Source organism: Protopterus annectens, chromosome 10.part0 (genome assembly GCF_019279795.1).
Source record: "Protopterus annectens isolate FY-2018-M chromosome 10.part0, PAN1.0, whole genome shotgun sequence".
NCBI lineage: Eukaryota > Metazoa > Chordata > Ceratodontiformes > Protopteridae > Protopterus > Protopterus annectens.
The window spans coordinates 66,742,895-66,762,219 of NC_056744.1; the positions used below are offsets into that span (position 1 = coordinate 66,742,895).

At 35.7% G+C, this 19,325-nt stretch overlaps 1 protein-coding gene across 1 annotated transcript in view; it reads right to left on the reverse strand.

Moving 5' to 3' along the window:
- PIK3R5 (phosphoinositide-3-kinase regulatory subunit 5) overlaps nucleotides 1–19,325 on the reverse strand; it is an 823,030-nt gene that overhangs the window by 239,408 nt on the left and 564,297 nt on the right. The window contains exon 7 of the mRNA XM_044085025.1: nucleotides 14,076–14,145. Within this exon, the coding sequence (XP_043940960.1) occupies nucleotides 14,076–14,145 (70 nt within the window). The remainder of the gene's footprint in view (nucleotides 1–14,075; nucleotides 14,146–19,325) is intronic.

A 19,325-nucleotide genomic window follows, 5' to 3' on the forward strand; every position in this document is an offset into this window, starting at 1 on the left:
AGGTCAGGGTCATACCAGCCTGGGCTACATGCTCAGAGAGCTCCTTTATGTCTCTTTTCATGTAGTCCAGGGAGGTACGTCTCAGGTCATTCACACCAGAATGGACAATGACCGAGTCAAATTTGTACTTGCCTTGGAGTGACCTGAGTGCTTGTGTTATGTGGCGGATCCTAGCACCTGACAGGCAGCTCACCGTGACCTTCTCCTTGTTCAGCCTGGTGAGCGGGACGTCAGTGTGCATGACGATAGAGTCACCTATTACAAGTGTATCAGGTGTGTTGTTTAGCCTTAAGGGCTGTGACTGTTCGGCACACTGGCTTTGTGAGATATTGTTGCACGTGTTTTGTTTTGGGGTAGAGGCTGCTTGGGTGTCTGCTTTGGAGGTCTCTGCTGCTTAGGCAGATTTTTATTTAGAGCCTCCGAGTATTTTTTTGTGTGTTTATGTGTTTGATTTGCTGTCGTGGTAGGTCTATGTGAGACTGGATATGTACTGAGTGTGGTTTCCTTCTCCTCCTGACTGGTTATGCCAGTACTGAGTTGATCTTAGCCTCCAGTTTGGCTATATGGTTGCATCTCTCACATGTGTTGGAATTTGTAGTGAGGAGGAGAGGGTTGTCTGTGTACATGAGGCAGTTGTAACATTGCCTCAAGATTTCCAGATTCACCAGCTGGACCGGAGAGGAGATTGACAACTGACCTTTGGACATGCTAGAATAGTACTGTGAATTCCTTTATAATTGAAAAAAAGGACCAATGGGGAACAAGGTACTCAAGGGGAGTTTGCGAGGATGTAGTGCTTTTAATTTTTTAGTGCTGACTTATATAATTGCTTTAGTGAGCAAGTGCCAGGTAACTTAAATGCAATGTGTTACAGGTAACTTAAATACAAAAATGACAGACAGTAACTTTCTTTCAAGTGAAACAAGGAAATAAGTACAGTAAGCAATGCAGATATCACTAGGGATCCACAGAAGCACTGAAAAGCTGTGTTTTAGGTGGAATTAGCGTTTCAGGGAAATAACAAGCAAACAAACAACAAGCATACAAATAAAGCTAGATTCAGCAGGCCTAGATCTAGTCTATGCTACAGCAAACAAGGTGTACCAATTTCAGTAAGAAACAGTTCAAATATGCAGGCACTATAAGCCTTTAACCAGAAATTCCCAGCTCAGAAGGGCAGAGTCCAACCTCTCCTCCCACAAGAGTGCAGACCACGAACCTTCTTAATGTAAAATAACTGGCCTGAAGCCCAAGTGCTTAAACCAGAACTAATATACTTTTTGAATAACAGACACTGAGGATGCTTAGATGTTTGGAGTTTATATGCCTTACCCATGTCTGTGGTTGTGTGTCTTTTCTGGATAGTATGCTTTAAAGCATTCTTGCTGACTGGTTACTCCAAATTCTGCAATACTGTATTTTTGCTTTTCCTTGTGGCTAGGTTTTTGTCTGAAAAATGCCACTTCACTTTCCCAGTTAAAGAGTAAATTAATTAAGTAATCAGTTAAGTCTGATAACCACAATTACCCCATTAATGGTTAGATCTGACCATCATTCATTTGTAGTTACCATAAGGGCAAAACCCAGTTTGTCCACAAACCTTATGGTTTTTAGAGATTTTTAAAAGGCAAATCTGTTACAGACAACTGGTTACCTGATACAGTTTAACAACCCACTCCCCTTGAAGATCCAGCAGCAAACCACTGCATATACAGATAGCTTTCATTCATACCTTAGTGCATATATATAGACACCTATATCCCTATTTCTTGCAAATGCTAAATTTATGAATAAAACCCTACAAACTATACATATATATATATATATATATATATATATATATATATATATATATATATATGGATTCCTATTACAAGATCGAACATTCACTACTTCGAACTTGTAATAGGAAGCCTCATTTCTGTGAATGTTCACTTTAACGAAAGTGAACTTTTGCGTAAGTACACTTCATCGAAAACACTGCAGCACAGTGGAGGACATAAAAAACAAGCTACGTCCTTCACTATGGTGTGATAGTCATGGACCATAGGGTTAGGGCACGGGTTAGGGTAAGGGGATAGTTAGTAAAGCTATCCCCTTACCCTAACCCATGCCCTAACCCTAAGGTTCGTAACTATCGCACCATAGTGGAGGACATTGCTATGTCCTTCACTGCGCTGCAGTCATCACGGACTTTAGGGTTAGGGCAAAGGGTCATGGTAAGAGGATAGCCGTGCCCTAACCCTAAGGTCCATGAGTACTGCATGGAAGTTCAGTACAACACCCATTCGTTGTACTGAACTTTGCGTAAGTGCACTTTCGATTAAGTGCACTTTCGCTGCAGTGAGCATTCCATGCACTATTTCGAATTAGTGAAAATTCAGTCTAGTGTATGGAACCCATATATCTATCTATCTATGTATATAGATATATATATATATAGATATATATATATATATATATATATATATATATATATATATATATATATATATAAAATTTATAGACATATACATACACATATATGTATTATATATACCTAACTATACACACACACACACACACACACACACACTCACACACACATATATTTATACTATATGAATAAACTATATAACAAAATGAAAAAACTCTGTAATGAGAAATAAACTGAATGCCTCAATTCCAGCAGTGAGCTTAAAACATTATATTATTTGCACTGCATTTCTCTGATGAGCTGACATTTGTAATTTCATTTAGGCTGCACTTGTGTGGTCCTAAATGACAATAACGTTTCTTTGAATCTTTGAATCTGTGAAAGAACCTGGGAAAAAAATCAAATCCCTGAGGATAAGCATGAAATGAAAATTTCCATATTTGCAAAGGGCAATTATAAAGCCCAGTTCAATTATTTTAGAAACCTTAGGAGCAAATCCCAATACTACACCAAACTGACATATAACAATTGCACCTACTCAGCCCTGGAGGTCACAGCAAATATACCAGCGGATAAATTTAGTTCACATTCTTACCCCCTGTTCTAGCCTCAACTCCACATGCTATGGTGGCTGTAGTCACCTTCCAGATCATCCCAGATAAGGTCCTATATGCACTGACCAAAGCCAAGAACACTACTTCTATGGGTCCAGATAATGTACTTGGCTGGTTTATGTCAATATGAGGTACAACCTCACAAAGATGTTATGAAATCTGTTCAATCTCTGCTTAAAAACTGACCTTGAACCAGAGGTATGGAAAATAGCTCCTGTCACCCCCTGTCATAAGAGTAGACCCACTACTGATCCAATAAGCCTTATCAGTTTTATTTATAAGGAAACTGAGCATATCTTTATGGAAACCATAAACAAAGATACTGGCAGATTATGACTCATTGCCCCAAACCAGTATGGGATTGTTAAAAGAAAATCCTGCTAAAATTAATAGACTTTTTTAAAAAAAGAAGCCACTGATGTACTGTACGTGGAAAATCAGTATATACCACTTACTTTGACCTGGCAAAGACCTTCAGTACCATTCCACATTCAGACATTATTAACAAACTAATCAAACGGTATGGAAACTCTTATGTAAGCCACTGGATAGTAAACTTGCTAAATGATAAAACTCAGTCAATTAGGATTTGAGGTAAGCTGTTCTCTGAAAGGTTTATTACTAGAGTGGTACCACAGGGATCAGTGCTTGGAATGCTTCTATTTAGTATTTATGTCCTTGAGGCTAAAGCTAATGTTAAGGATGCATGGCTGACCAAGACTGCAGACATTTGCAAACTTGGAGCTGTCAAGCCTCCAGAGGACTATCAGATGGGGAGGGCCTAACATATACAAGCCTATAGACTAGAGACATGACCACAGCTTAAAGCTAAACACAAAAAAAAAGTGTAGAACTGTGGCCTTTGGTTAATGTAAACACCAGTGTCATTACGGACCTGGCACTTTTAACTTTTACAGACAATGAACTCTGCCTTGACCACATACATTTACTGTTGCCAGACATTCTTCTAACTAGCCTAACTGATCATCAAAGGTATATCTTCTAAGTTCAAGGGAGTTTTTCTCTCTCTATGCTTTCATTAGACTCATAATGTTTTCTTTGTATGTATCTGTCTAAGCACATGATCTAACTTAAAAAAAACAGTATTTTTTTACCAAGAGAATCAAGGGTATATGATTTCCATTAGCTAGACAGATCACACAAAAGCATTTTATAATAGAGATAGAGATAGAGCTCCCGCTTTCTCTTTATATATATATATATATATATTTATATATATGAATATGCACACAGATACACGCACACACGCACACACACACACACACACACACACACACACACACACACACACACACACACACACACACACACACACACACACACACAAACTCCATGCTCACACAAACTCAAAGAAGACAGGAAGAGGAATTAAGGATGAGGTAACACTCACCTTCTTGGTCTCGCCTTAGTCCGCTTGTCATGACAGGACACCAGTAAAGTTAGAGGTTAAACATTTTCAGTATCAGTCAACTAACTGGGGCCAGGATCAGTGAAGAGGGCACTCTCATGAAGGAAAATAACCACAGCTGCTCTCCATTCCTGTGGCACAAAGCCATTTGGATCAGGATGAGATCTGTGGGACAGCATTTCATAATGACAGATATTTTTGCTGTGTACTGGGTTTCCCTTATTATGTGGGTTATTACCAGGCTCTGTAAATGTATGATTTTTTTTATTAACATAGCTGGGTAAACTCAAACAAATGTTTATTTGTATTTCTGAAAGCAGGGCTGCAGTACCAAGATCTCACAGAAAGTGGCAGCAGTGAAACTCTCACAAGTTTACATACTGAAAATCATATGGAAGGTGGAAGATTAAAGCAACGGTGTAATTCTTGAATGAAGCTGCTACAGTCCAAACAGCCCTCTGAGTGGCACATGCTGGCAGTTGTATTACACAACTCCTTATATTCTCTGTCACCATTTCTCATTAAAGTGTAACGAAGGCAATAAACTGGTAACAGTATAAGACAGTATACTGAAGAAGGAAGGCACTGCTCTGTTAACCAGGTATATAGCCACTGAAAACACAACTCCCCTTTATATATATAGTTAGGATCTAGCCCTGCACACGTGGGAAAAGATGAGATTAATAACAAAATCTCTTGCATGAGTAAACTCACTAACAATTAGCTTTCATTTATTTTCATATAATTTGGAATTTCATCATGAGGAGAAACACTAGTGTCCAATAACAAGGGGGTATGGCCTACCTGAATTTACTTTATTTACTTATTTTTTGCAACTTAGGAACTCAACCATTGCATAACAGACCAATTTTCAAATCCGCTGTATATGTTGTTGGCCTACGACCAGTTTTTACTTATAACATTTATAAATAAGAACATGTTCTTAGTAAAAGCAATCTACCTGCCCAATAAACTTGCAATGTTGGTTTTCTGCTAATGTCCATGAGCAGCATTCTGTTTTCCAGAAATAATCAGTTTCTCAGTAACTAATTATTATTATATGCATACCTGACATGCATAACTGAAGTTGACTGGTGCCAGTAAGCCTGTCCAAATATTCAAGCCCTCTTTCCCAAGTGTCTTCAACAAGTTCTGGCACTGAAGCAAAGTGTTACATTATATTTGAACTTCAATAGGTCTACATGCCTTCTGTTTTCAGTTATTGTTTTATAAGACAAGATAATGAAACTATAGCACAAATATCTGCAGTAACTGTTAAAGGGGTTCCTATCCTTTATCTATTTTAATTTCTCATTATCCTCCAAGATGGACCTGGCTTAACACTGACTGTACCCTTTCTGATGTGACTGTTCCAGCCACAGGAACAGGGAAATCACATCACAGCAAGACCACCCCAAATTGTAGGTGCCTTTTTCTGTGTACTCTAACATTCTATACTGGCTCCATATGGTCCGCTTTCATACAAGACATCATCACAAACCCCAATACACTACTCTTTTATAATGCACTAGTTCTTGATATCATTACACCATTGTTACAATTAACTAAAGGACTTTCTTCCTAAATGATTTAGCTGTTTGTCTTTGTAACTGACTATGAAAGCATTATGCAATGTAAATACATTTTCAGTATAAATGGCTATTTATACTAGCACAAATATATTACCTGCATCAGGCTTTTTATGCAACTTTAACATGAGCCAGAATCTGTAGCCCATGTACACATTTGACACTGTTTTTACATTCATCAGTGTTGCACTAAAATTACACTAAATAACAGATATTACACTAGCATCATAAAGGCTACTTTGCAAAAAAAGTCTAGACAGGCAATGCAAGGCAATGTGTCCAAAGCAGGCTGTCTTAAGGACAGGCAGTAATAAAAAAATCATCATCAGAGACAATGACATTCAACGTAATAGAAACTTCACAGAAAATAGCTTTGGATGTTACAAAATAATATGAGGAAGTTATCTGGTGGCTATCAGCATTTTTATTTCACTTCTCCTTCTTTAGGTATTACCAAGCTTTCTGTGCTTGAATGCTTAGCTATGATAACAGCTTCTAAGTGTTTCTTTCAAAATATGTATTTCCTACATAATCTCTTGCTACTGATTTTGCTTCTGTCTTTGCACATGTACTCTCCAGTGTCCTTACAAAAACAAAATATTGCTAATTCCAATGCTACAACCCAGCATTTCACTAGAAAATCTGTCACCAGTACAGTGAATGTCATTAACTTCTCTGTTATCCTGCTAAGAACTTAACTCACTAATCTGGATTCTGGATCACATCAAAGTGTTATGGACATTTCACCTTTAGCCTCTTGTGAGGCATGGTGTTAGTTAACATGCTAATACCCAAATGTTATTTCCACGATCACCAATATCTTATTTTCCTACTCTTTCAGTTGAAGAAATGGAGTTGTATCTCAACATATCCCTCTGATGAAGTTCCATCTCTTGTAATCCTGTCAAATAACAAATACATATTTTTACTTGTTTGAGTAATCAGGTTGCAAGCTGATCTTTTGTAGGGACAATGTCAGCCAAACAATGTGTGTGTGCATGTGTGTGTGTGTGTGTGTGTGTGTGTGGCTGTGTGTATGTATATCCATCCTTCTTCAACCCCATTCCCATTTTGCACATAGGGTCAGGGTATCACTTCAGCAGTGGTAATCATCTCAAACTAAGGTTTACACCACTGCATGGCTAGCCCTGTCATGGTAGTTCGTTCATACCACATACTCACACATTCACTCTCTCCTACAGCCAGTTTAGAGTGTGAAATCCACCTACTGCATGTGTTTGGAATGTGGGAGGAAACCGGAGCAATTGGAAGAAACCCACGTGACCACAGTGAGGACATGCAGACTCCACACAGAAGACACCCCAGCAGTAAACAAAAACACACTCATATTACTACCATTCAGCCAGGATCAGAATTATCAGCATTACAAATATATAATATACATATATGTTTCAATAATTGACACAGCAAAACATAAAAACTCAAAATGAATGGATTTTTTATCAAATCATCATAGGATAATGTAAAAATATATTTAAAAAAAAGTACTTTTGTTTACAGAGTGGAAAGCTCCCCTACATCCCCAGTGCTGTATCATGACAGTTGACTAAAGTAGGCTCAATGCAATAATGTAATCTGCACCCATACACACATACACACACACACACACACACACACACACACACATATATATATATATCTATATGTAATTCTACACACATACACATAAACACACACACACACACACACACACACACATATATATATATCTATATGTAATTCTACACACATACACATAAACACACACAGACACACACACACACACACACACACACACACACACATACACACACACTTGTATATAATGTACCCTACATACATGCACATACATAAACACATACACATGTATATAATGTAACCCTACACACAAACACACACACAAGTATATATGAAAAACAGACAAAACACGGAAAACTTGCTAAAAATCACGGATGTGACAAGCAACAGTTAGATAAATCCTTTTATTCCAATTCCAATATAATGAAGCGCTTTTCGTCCTATAAGTAAACGAACTTCATCAGATATCATTTAAATATCATTCAAACCTTCACATGTGATCTGAATAGCCAATACAAATGTTTAAAATACTTAATTCAAATAAATTTCACAATTAAAAGAACATCACAGTTCTCAAATAAAAAATGACTTGTATATGTAGTGTATTTTTATATATATACATATAATAAATGTGTTCTTCTCAAGTAATTATAACCTTTGTGCTTGTAAAAAGTTGTAAAAATGGTCCAAAATGTTGGAATGGCATTTCTGAAGAAGTTCATAACAATTCAAGTGGACGAAACGCGTTAATATAGACTTCTGGCATTTTTCCTATTTCAGTCATATACTGGCATTTGTTTTATTTTGTTTTTTTTTTTGTGTGTGGTTTTAAGTTTTTAAAACTTTGTAGCCAGTAATGGCAGGAAAGGAATCGAGTCAGGAGACTTTGCTAAATTTAAGCATTCATCCTGTTCCCGAGTCAGGAAGAAGTTTTAATGAGCTAATAACCTCTACTATCACCAAACGGTTCGAGAGGCTCTGGCCTGGCAGATGGGAAATGGCTGTGTAGTAAACAGCTTGAATGCTCAACCGTGTTATCCAGGAAGCAAGGGAGATGACAATCCAACCAATGGAAATGCCGTTTCTGGTCAAGTTTCTAACAGCAAAGCAAGTTCGGTTTCACCAACTGACAACAGACGCAATGGCAGTTTGACGAACAAACAACTTGATGTATTGGCTTGTACGGACAAGGTCTTTGAGCAAACTTTCAAAACGATGAAAAATCCATTTTATTTTTCCTCTAATGCTGACAATTCAAACCAAGTAAGTGATAAAGTCAATTTGCCAGTCCGGACGAAGTTTCACTTTGTAAAAGAGACATTTTTACTTTAGAAAAGCTGTGTACTAAGAGTGTCTCTTTACAGTTAGAGATTTTTTACTTAGAGGAAAATGTTCACTTGAAATGTGTGCCGTTTGGTATTAGGATTTTCAAGTTTCCCAATTGTGTGGTGCAGGGTGACAGCCTGCACACACAGTTGGTAGAATTGTTTAATAATACTGGCTTAGTGTTTATGAACGCACTTATTCAACATTACAAATTCGAGTTGATGGCATTGAAAGACCAAACAGAAAGCCTGGATGCTAAAATTAGAGCATCACAGGCCTTTAACATGTTAGCACCTCTCAATTTTGGGATAAATGCTAAGTTGGAAAGGCATAGAGCTTCCATTGTTGAAAGGAAGCAAAAAAAGTTAAAAAGAGATTGGGCAGCGTACAATAATAACACAGCATACCCATTGAAAAATAAGAGAGGTGATAAGACTAGAGATGCTCCTATTTTAGATGTAGAAACATCAAATAACAATGACATTTGTTTAAATAATAACCAAAAGTAGCACAGCGTTGCGGGTCCACAGAAAGATTTTATTAACACAAAGACATGAGGTTAAGCGCTTTCATCAAGTAAATTGACTTCATCAGAACAAGTAATAGTAAAAACATTGAAGCTTAAATAGCAAACAGTTTAAATTCATTGGTTCAATATTAACCAATACTATGCTTAAAATACCACTTCTCATAAATAGTAAGCAGTATATGCATGACCAAAAAAATGAATAATTAATTAGTTTGATTCAATATAGTAAAAAATTCATTTCTACAAAAACACTTCTCTACAAATAATATAGAACAATGTATGGTACATGTATATGTACTTTCCTAATGGTGAATAAAAAACAAATCAATATATGTTAATATATTAAAAATAAACACAAAAGTTATATAAAATACATATTTAAAATTAAAAGTAAAATACTTTATCAATACCTAATGAAACAGCCAGTTAAACTAATTCAGCCTTTTATTATTGTGTTAAGAAAATCTTTCTGTGGACCCGCAATGCTGTGCTACTTTTGGTTATCTGGTCTATTTTGAGCACATTGTGCCCCATTTGTGTGGACTTGTTTAAATAATGACAATGGGTCACAAGTGTTTCAGCGGACAGTTAATGAAAACAATAAAAGTGGAACTTCATCTTTGAACAGTACTCAAGCTAGTACATCTTATGCACAAGTGGTTTCTACTGCCAATAAGTCTGGTCCTTTTTTAATGGACAAAATAGGGAACAAAAAAATGCCAAGGTGGTCTGGGAAAGTTCAAACAAGGAGCAAAGGGAAGGGCAAGAGCCGCAAAAAGAACTAAATTACAGCATTAATGTTTGCAATTTAACTAATGAAGCTCTGCCTAATAAAGTAATTTATGTGCTCCAAAAAGGTTTTTCCTTCATTCCTTCCAATCATGTTAATATTTCCAGACTAATAGTTGATTTTAAATTGTATCTTAGGAAATTGAATTTAAAGTATATTTTTGATGGTGTGACTAATATTGAATCTGTGGAAGTTGAATGTAAGAAAAAGAATTCATACAACCCTTTATTGAATTCTACTCTGATGGTTTTTGGTAAAATATGTGAACAAGAATTCAGGAAAATTAGGAAATTTAACAATGGAAGGCCTAATTTGTTACCCTCTGAAGTTAAAGCATTAGATATGATAGCCAATAACAAAGAGTGGCATATAATGAAAGCAGATAAGGGGGGTACGATTGTTATTATGAGGTCCACTGATTATATTACAGCAATGAATACTTTGTTAAGAGACGAAAACTGTTATAAAGTTGTTACAAAAAAACACATCATTAAGAGTTTTCAAATGTTAGATTCCTGTTTATTTGACCTATTTAGTCAGGGTAATATTGATTATTCCGTATATGATTTTTTAGTAATTGAACATCCAAAGCTGGCTACACTATTTGGCATTCCTAAATTACACAGAGTAAGGAGTTACCTTTTAGACCAATTGTGTCAGCCAGTTTTTCTAAGATAGAATCTATTTCAATATGGTTAGATAAACTGTTAAATCCAATAGTTCAAAGGACAAAGTCATATTTGAGAGACTCTTGGCGCTTATTGGAATGTTTAGGTCAGTTAAATCTGGGAGATATGTCCTTTAATTTTGCATCACTAGATGTAACATCATTATACACAAGTATCAATCAGACTACCAGTGTAGAATTTTTAAGGGAATACCTAAGTATTCACACAGACTTGGACAATAATATGGTTAACACTATATGCACTTTAATGGACTCAGTACTAGAAAATATTTTTTTTACATTTGAAAACATTTATTTTCAACAAATTTCAGGAATTGCAATGGGTTCTAGAGTTGCACCTAGTTTTGCTAATATAGTAATGGCTATGTGGGAAATTAAATTTTTATACTCACATCCACTATCAGAGAATATTTTATTTTACAAAAGATACATAGATGATTTGATTTTTTTTATGGTGGGGAGATCTTGATTCGTTCCATACATTTGTGAACTATTTAAACAATTCTACAAACTTTTTGAAATTTACGGTTGGTCATTATGGTGACAGCATTAATTTTTTGGACTTACATTTAAGTTTAAATAATGAAAAGACATGTTTTGAAAGCAGCATTTTTAGTCTACATTTGTTAATCAATACCTACACCACGATAGTTTACATCCTGAATTTATGAAACGTGGTGTAGCTAAAGGACAGTTTATTAGACTGAGTCATTTGACAAGCAGTGACGATACCTTTTCAAACGAGACAGTGAAACTAATTACCTTTTTAATGGAAAGAGGGTATGACCAAGTATGGTTAAACAACATACTAAGAGAAGTTATTGATCTCAGGACTAATAAAGCACTCCCAATATTACATCAAACTTTAGAAGTGAATCTCAATGCAATGATTGACACTGAAGATAAAGGCTGTAGCACCTATAGATTAGCTTTTCCTATTCCTATTTCAAATGAGATGGTGATTATCAGGAAAATTATTTTCAACAACTGGAAAGTGGTATTAGGTAACAATGATTTGAGTACAATCATTGGTAAAGTTCCACTGTTCACATATAAAAAGACTGTAAATATAAAGAGCATTTTGGAAAACCGTAAATACGTGAGTACTGACATCACTACTAATTCAAACTTTGGTACATTTCCTTGTAGATGTTGTAAACAATGTAAGTACATTTCAGGCAGTAACACAGTGTTTTTGAAACATTTAAATAAAGTTATATATAGTAAAGGGCATTACAATTGTAGGACTAAAAATTTAGTTTATGTTGCTTTGTGTGGTTCATGTGAACATTTTTATATAGGTAAAACTATTAGGACGTTAAACAGACATATTTATGAACACACTTTGGCAATAAGAAAAAAAGACATGTCTAATGCATTAGCAAAAATATACTGCTATTTGTCCAGATTTCAAATAGTTTACATTTTCTGTACTGGAAAAAGTAAATGATCATTTATTTTCCGGAAATTTTAAGGTCAAGTTAGAATGTAAAGAAACCTTGTGGCAGATATTGCTTAATGCAGAACAGCTTCCTGGTTTAAATGATGCTATAAATATAAAGTGCTTTTTACAAGCACAAAGGTTATAATTATTTGAGAAGAACATGTTTATTATATATATATATATATATATATATATATATATATATATATATATATATACACTACATATATAAGTAATTTTTTATTTGAGAAATGTGATGCTCTTTTAGTTGTGAAATTTATTTGAATTAAGTATTTTAAACATTTGTATTGGCTATTCAGATCACATGTGAAGGTTTGAATGATATTTAAATGGTCCAAAATGTTGGGATGGCATATTTCTGAAGAAGTTCATGACAATTAAAGTGGATGAAACGCGTTAATATTGACTTCTGGCATTTTTGCTAGTTCAGTCATATACTGGCATTTGTTTTATATAGGTGCCAAACCAGGATGAATATCCAGGTTTTACTTCTTTTATGAGAAGAAAACATGACAGATGTAGACAAATGGCTTACCAATGCTGGCTCAGAATATCTGAGCTTAAGTCACAACTGCTCAAGCATAACGATTTGTGGGGGGGGGGGGGGTTGTGTATGTGTAATGTGTGTAGAGCTGCATTCATTTCTTTGAGCCCGCTTCAATCAAAAGTCAGAAAGCACATTTCTTTACACAGTATTACTGAGTTGGCTAGTTCAATGTTAGTGCATCAAGAAGAAAATGCTAGACATGCATAACAATGCCTTTCAGAAATTATCTCTAAGGTGCAGTGATGTGCAATGAGGCAAATAAAGTAAAAGAGCTATGTGAATCAAAGCCCACCCCCTCCCCCCCGCCACAGTGGGGCTTGCACCTTGCAAAACATGTTTTTTTTGTGTGTGTGTGACAGTTTCTCATAATCTATGCATTACTAGAACATACACACTTGCTGTCATTTACAAGCTTTTTTAAGCAGGCTTGTGTGATGTGAGTGTCTCTGAAACAAGTACATACAAGGTAACTGCTGACGTCAGATAAGGACTACATAATCCAAACTACCTAGGTGTAACATTTTGAAATAACTACGGTTGATGTCTGCTTAACCTTCTTATTCTTTTTTTCTGACTGGTCCCTGGTCATCTCACACTCATGTGGCAATTTCCTTCACCTTTACAGATTATGCATTCGTGTCTTCTCCTGGGGGGTACATTTCAAATGGCCAACACCATTTGAAGTAAGACAGGAAACTGAATATCTCGGGGGGCAGATATCCTTCTCTTGTTAACAAAGCCAGTGATTCAGTATTTCTTAGTGTGACAATATATATACTTTTTAATGCAAAAAGCTGATATCCCAATAATTTAAACTCTTCTTGTTTGTTGTGGGTTGCAGAAGTTCTCAATTTCTTTGAAACAAAACATAAGACAAATTCTGCCGGTATAATCTACCATGCAGTAAGATAATATATAAAATGGTAATACAGATATTAATTTCAAGTGTCTTTTGTAAATTGTGAAAAACTACCTCAGCACAGCAACAGAGATGATCAAACTCCACTGGATATTCAAGAATGAATATGACAGGTTATACAAAACTTATAGAGGAATTCCACTGCACAAGAGAAAAAAGGATCAACTTTATGAATTGCTACTCACATTGTTTTGTTCTGTCGAGATTTTGTTGTCAGGCACTGTTCTGCTCTGACCAGGCGCTGGTATGTTATACCTATTTAAAACAAAGAAAAGCATAAAAATGTATACTCAATTACTAATAAACAATATTAATCCCATTATGCCTGACAAAATAATGCACTAATACAAAAAGAATGACTATAATATTACTTGTCGCAATTCTCTGCCCCTTGTAAATATGCCTTATACTTGCATGATGCTTCTCTGCACTGGAACAGAAGACTCAGCAGATGGAGTATATATACATCCTATGTTTCCTTACCAGGTCTTTGTTTACTATATCCTGCTGCCTGGGATGACTCCTGAATTGTTCTACATTCCACAAACCATTTAAAGGGACTGTTTGTGTAAGTGACTTTCAAGGTCTATCCTAATCCTAGATACTGGTTCAAAGCATCTATATCCATCCAATGTTACTGAACAGCATACAACTTCTATAGTGACCCCATGAATAACTCCTGCCATCACACAGTTTACTAGGCAAGAAAGGGATTTTAAGAGTCACCATTCTCATCATGTCCTTGGAAAGAAACTGGAGCACTTGAAGAACACCTCCACAAAGACAGTGAGGACTGACAGACTCTGCACAGAAGGAATTCTAAGAATCGTGTCACACAACCTCTTACTCTGCAGTGACAACACTAATATTACAGGCATATCTATTCTTTCAGCATGATCTGGCCAGTTCCTTAGGAGTGTTATGATTTTATTGTCTCTTACTGCAAAGATGGATTTATCTGTAGGCATGTATATAATGGAGAGTTAACTTTTCAGTCAGCATTTACTTTGCATTTTCAAGAAATAAAAATTGAATAGCTCCTGTCAAACCTTGTCAAATTAAATATATTTCTGCATAATACTCAGCTTAAGTGCAAATGATGCTGAATGATTTGCATGCTAAGATTTCTGAGAGGTAGTTTTCAGGGCTGCTTTCTTTTGGGATCTGTAGTTTGGTTCTGTTCATTTCTGGAGCAATTAGTATACTTTACACTTTCTGAATGTGTATGTGCTTCTATGCAAAATTTCAAGTGTCTGAATGTGAATGCTGAAAACGGACAGTAAAACAGATGTCTTCTGTTTATAACATTTCAAAAACTGGTTCCACAAAAGTACAATTTTAAGAAGTGATGCTGCATACATTTAAAGCAGTCTTATAAGAGTTGCTTCCTCACTAGACCAAAACTGAACTTTATTAAGTTTCTGGTCGTCACTTCATGGAACTCATAAAGCATGTTTACCAGGCTAACCTTGTACTAGCTGTCACCAAATAGCAACTATATATAGCTCACTAAAGTACAACAACAGACAAAACAACAGCATAAAAATTGCTGAAAGTATTCCTGTACCCACCTAACATATATCTATATATCTATATTTCTATCTATTTCTCTGTCTTGCTTTGTATGTACATATATATATATATATATATATATATATATATATATATATATATATATATATATATATATATATATATATATATATATATATATATATATATATATATATATATATATATAGATTCACTGGACAATCTCGAAATACTGAAATGTCGAATTTTAGGATTTCAAGACTGAATGGTAGAAAACCCACATACCCAAAAACCCAAAACCGCAAAAAGCACAATCATGACCAGACAGACACACACACACACACACACACACACACACACACACACACACACCAACACACAAACCTACCAAACTACACTACAACAAATAAAACAACACACATAAACACAACATAATGCACAAACACACCTACCCGACCTATAAGCAGGTGTGCAAGCCCACCTGCACCCCCCTACTTACATATACTAACTCTGAGGTCACACTAAACACACAAACACACGAAAACCACCACCACACACTCACACACACTAAAATCCCTACCTAATACCCTTACATAAACACCACTTACCTAAAACCCCAGATAAATCCACAAACCGCACCGCATGTCACGAATGCGACACCACGACAGTGGATTCGACATTTCCGCATTCGACATAGTGCATTTTCATGTAACTATACTTTCCACTATTCAGTCTCGAAATACTGAAATTCGACATTTCAGTATTGTCTATTGAACCCATAGATAGATATATACATATATATATATATATATATATATATATATATATATATTTGTTGTTGGTCTGTCGGCTTTTCCTGGTTAGGGGTCGCCACAGCGGAACTCCGGTCCGCTAATGATTGGCAGTTAGTTTTTATGGTGTCGAGTTGCCATCCTGACGCCCAACCTTCAACTAAGACACGCCCAATCAATGCATGTCTTTAAAAACGCCCACTCGACCGCAGGGAGGACATGCAGACTCCACACAGAAGGCACTCCCAACCCAAACCGAGAATCGAATGGGAAAACATACATATATATATATATATATATATATATATATATATATATATATATGTGTGTGTGTATACATGGTTTACCTTTAAAACGAAGCAACACACTTGTGCAGGTGTTCATGTACCTGACTTGAAATATTGCAAACTGCACTGTAGAATCTTCGGAAGACTGAACTTGTCCCCAGACAATGTCAACACTCCAGGAATGCTGAATTTGTTTGAAACACCCATCACTTCTGGATGTCTCCGATGACCATTATGCAGGGGGGGGGTCAAGAAAAGCCCCTATGCACCCTCACACCGCCTGCTTACTATATATACTAACTCCGAGATCACACTACAATGAGGGAAGGGGTACATGTCCCGATCCTTACTGTAGTGTGATGCCAACTCAGCATTCCAAACTCACAAAAGAGCAAATGCACACTGGCATTCTCTCTTTTGTGAGTTTGGCAATTTTTACTTAGCTAATAAGAACTTTTGAAAATAACCTTTCGCACAACTGACCTTCGCAGATGTGCACCTCAATATTGTAAAGGTAAACCTATATATATGCATATATATATATATATATATATATATATATATATATATATATATGTGTGTGTGTGTGTGTATGTATATATGAACACACACACATACAAACACACACACACACACACACACACACACACACACACACACACACACACACACACACACACACACACACACACCTATATACAATTACAATTGAATATAAATAGGATATCATCTACAACTCCATCATAAAATACATTTTATATGAGAAATTATCTTGCTGACCTTGCTAATTTACAGCTCCATATCTTACGGACTCCTTCTGTACACAATGTAAACCCAGCTATGCTAAACTATTCCAAATATTCTCCCTGTACACAATGTAAACCCAGCTATGCTAAACTATTCCAAATATTCTACCTGTACACAATGTAAACCCAGCTATGCTAAACTATTCCAAATATTCTACCTGTACACAATGTAAACCCAGCTATGCTAAACTATTCCAAATATTCTACCTGTACACAATGTAAACCCAGCTATGCTAAACTATTCCAAATATTCTACCTGTACACAATGTAAACCCAGCTATGCTAAACTATTCCAAATATTCTACCTGTACACAATGTAAACCCAGCTATGCTAAACTATTCCAAATATTCTACCTGTACACAATGTAAACCCAGCTATGCTAAACTATTCCAAATATTCTACCTGTACACAATGTAAACCCAGCTATGCTAAACTATTCCAAATATTCTACCTGTACACAATGTAAACCCAGCTATGCTAAACTATTCCAAATATTCTACCTGTACACAATGTAAACCCAGCTATGCTAAACTATTCCAAATATTCTACCTGTACACAATGTAAACCCAGCTATGCTAAACTATTCCAAATATTCTACCTGTACACAATGTAAACCCAGCTATGCTAAACTATTCCAAATATTCTACCTGTACACAATGTAAACCCAGCTATGCTAAACTATTCCAAATATTCTACCTGTACACAATGTAAACCCAGCTATGCTAAACTATTCCAAATATTCTACCTGTACACAATGTAAACCCAGCTATGCTAAACTATTCCAAATATTCTACCTGTACACAATGTAAACCCAGCTATGCTAAACTATTCCAAATATTCTACCTGTACACAATGTAAACCCAGCTATGCTAAACTATTCCAAATATTCTACCTGTACACAATGTAAACCCAGCTATGCTAAACTATTCCAAATATTCTACCTGTACACAATGTAAACCCAGCTATGCTAAACTATTCCAAATATTCTACCTGTACACAATGTAAACCCAGCTATGCTAAACTATTCCAAATATTCTACCTGTACACAATGTAAACCCAGCTATGCTAAACTATTCCAAATATTCTACCTGTACACAATGTACACCCAGCTATGCTAAACTATTCCAAATATTCTACCTGTACACAATGTAAACCCAGCTATGCTAAACTATTCCAAATATTCTACCTGTACACAATGTAAACCCAGCTATGCTAAACTATTCCAAATATTCTACCTGTACACAATGTAAACCCAGCTATGCTAAACTATTCCAAATATTCTACCTGTACACAATGTAAACCCAGCTATGCTAAACTATTCCAAATATTCTACCTGTACACAATGTAAACCCAGCTATGCTAAACTATTCCAAATATTCTACCTGTACACAATGTAAACCCAGCTATGCTAAACTATTCCAAATATTCTACCTGTACACAATGTAAACCCAGCTATGCTAAACTATTCCAAATATTCTACCTGTACACAATGTACACCCAGCTATGCTAAACTATTCCAAATATTCTACCTGTACACAATGTAAACCCAGCTATGCTAAACTATTCCAAATATTCTACCTGTACACAATGTAAACCCAGCTATGCTAAACTATTCCAAATATTCTACCTGTACACAATGTAAACCCAGCTATGCTAAACTATTCCAAATATTCTACCTGTACACAATGTAAACCCAGCTATGCTAAAATATTCCAAATATTATCCCTGTACACAATGTAACACCAGTTATGCTACACTATTCCAAATATTCTACCTGTACACAATGTAAACCCAGCTATGCTAAACTATTCCAAATATTCTACCTGTACACAATGTAAACCCAGCTATGCTAAACTATTCCAAATATTCTACCTGTACACAATGTAAACCCAGCTATGCTAAACTATTCCAAATATTCTACCTGTACACAATGTAAACCCAGCTATGCTAAACTATTCCAAATATTCTACCTGTACACAATGTAAACCCAGCTATGCTAAACTATTCCAAATATTCT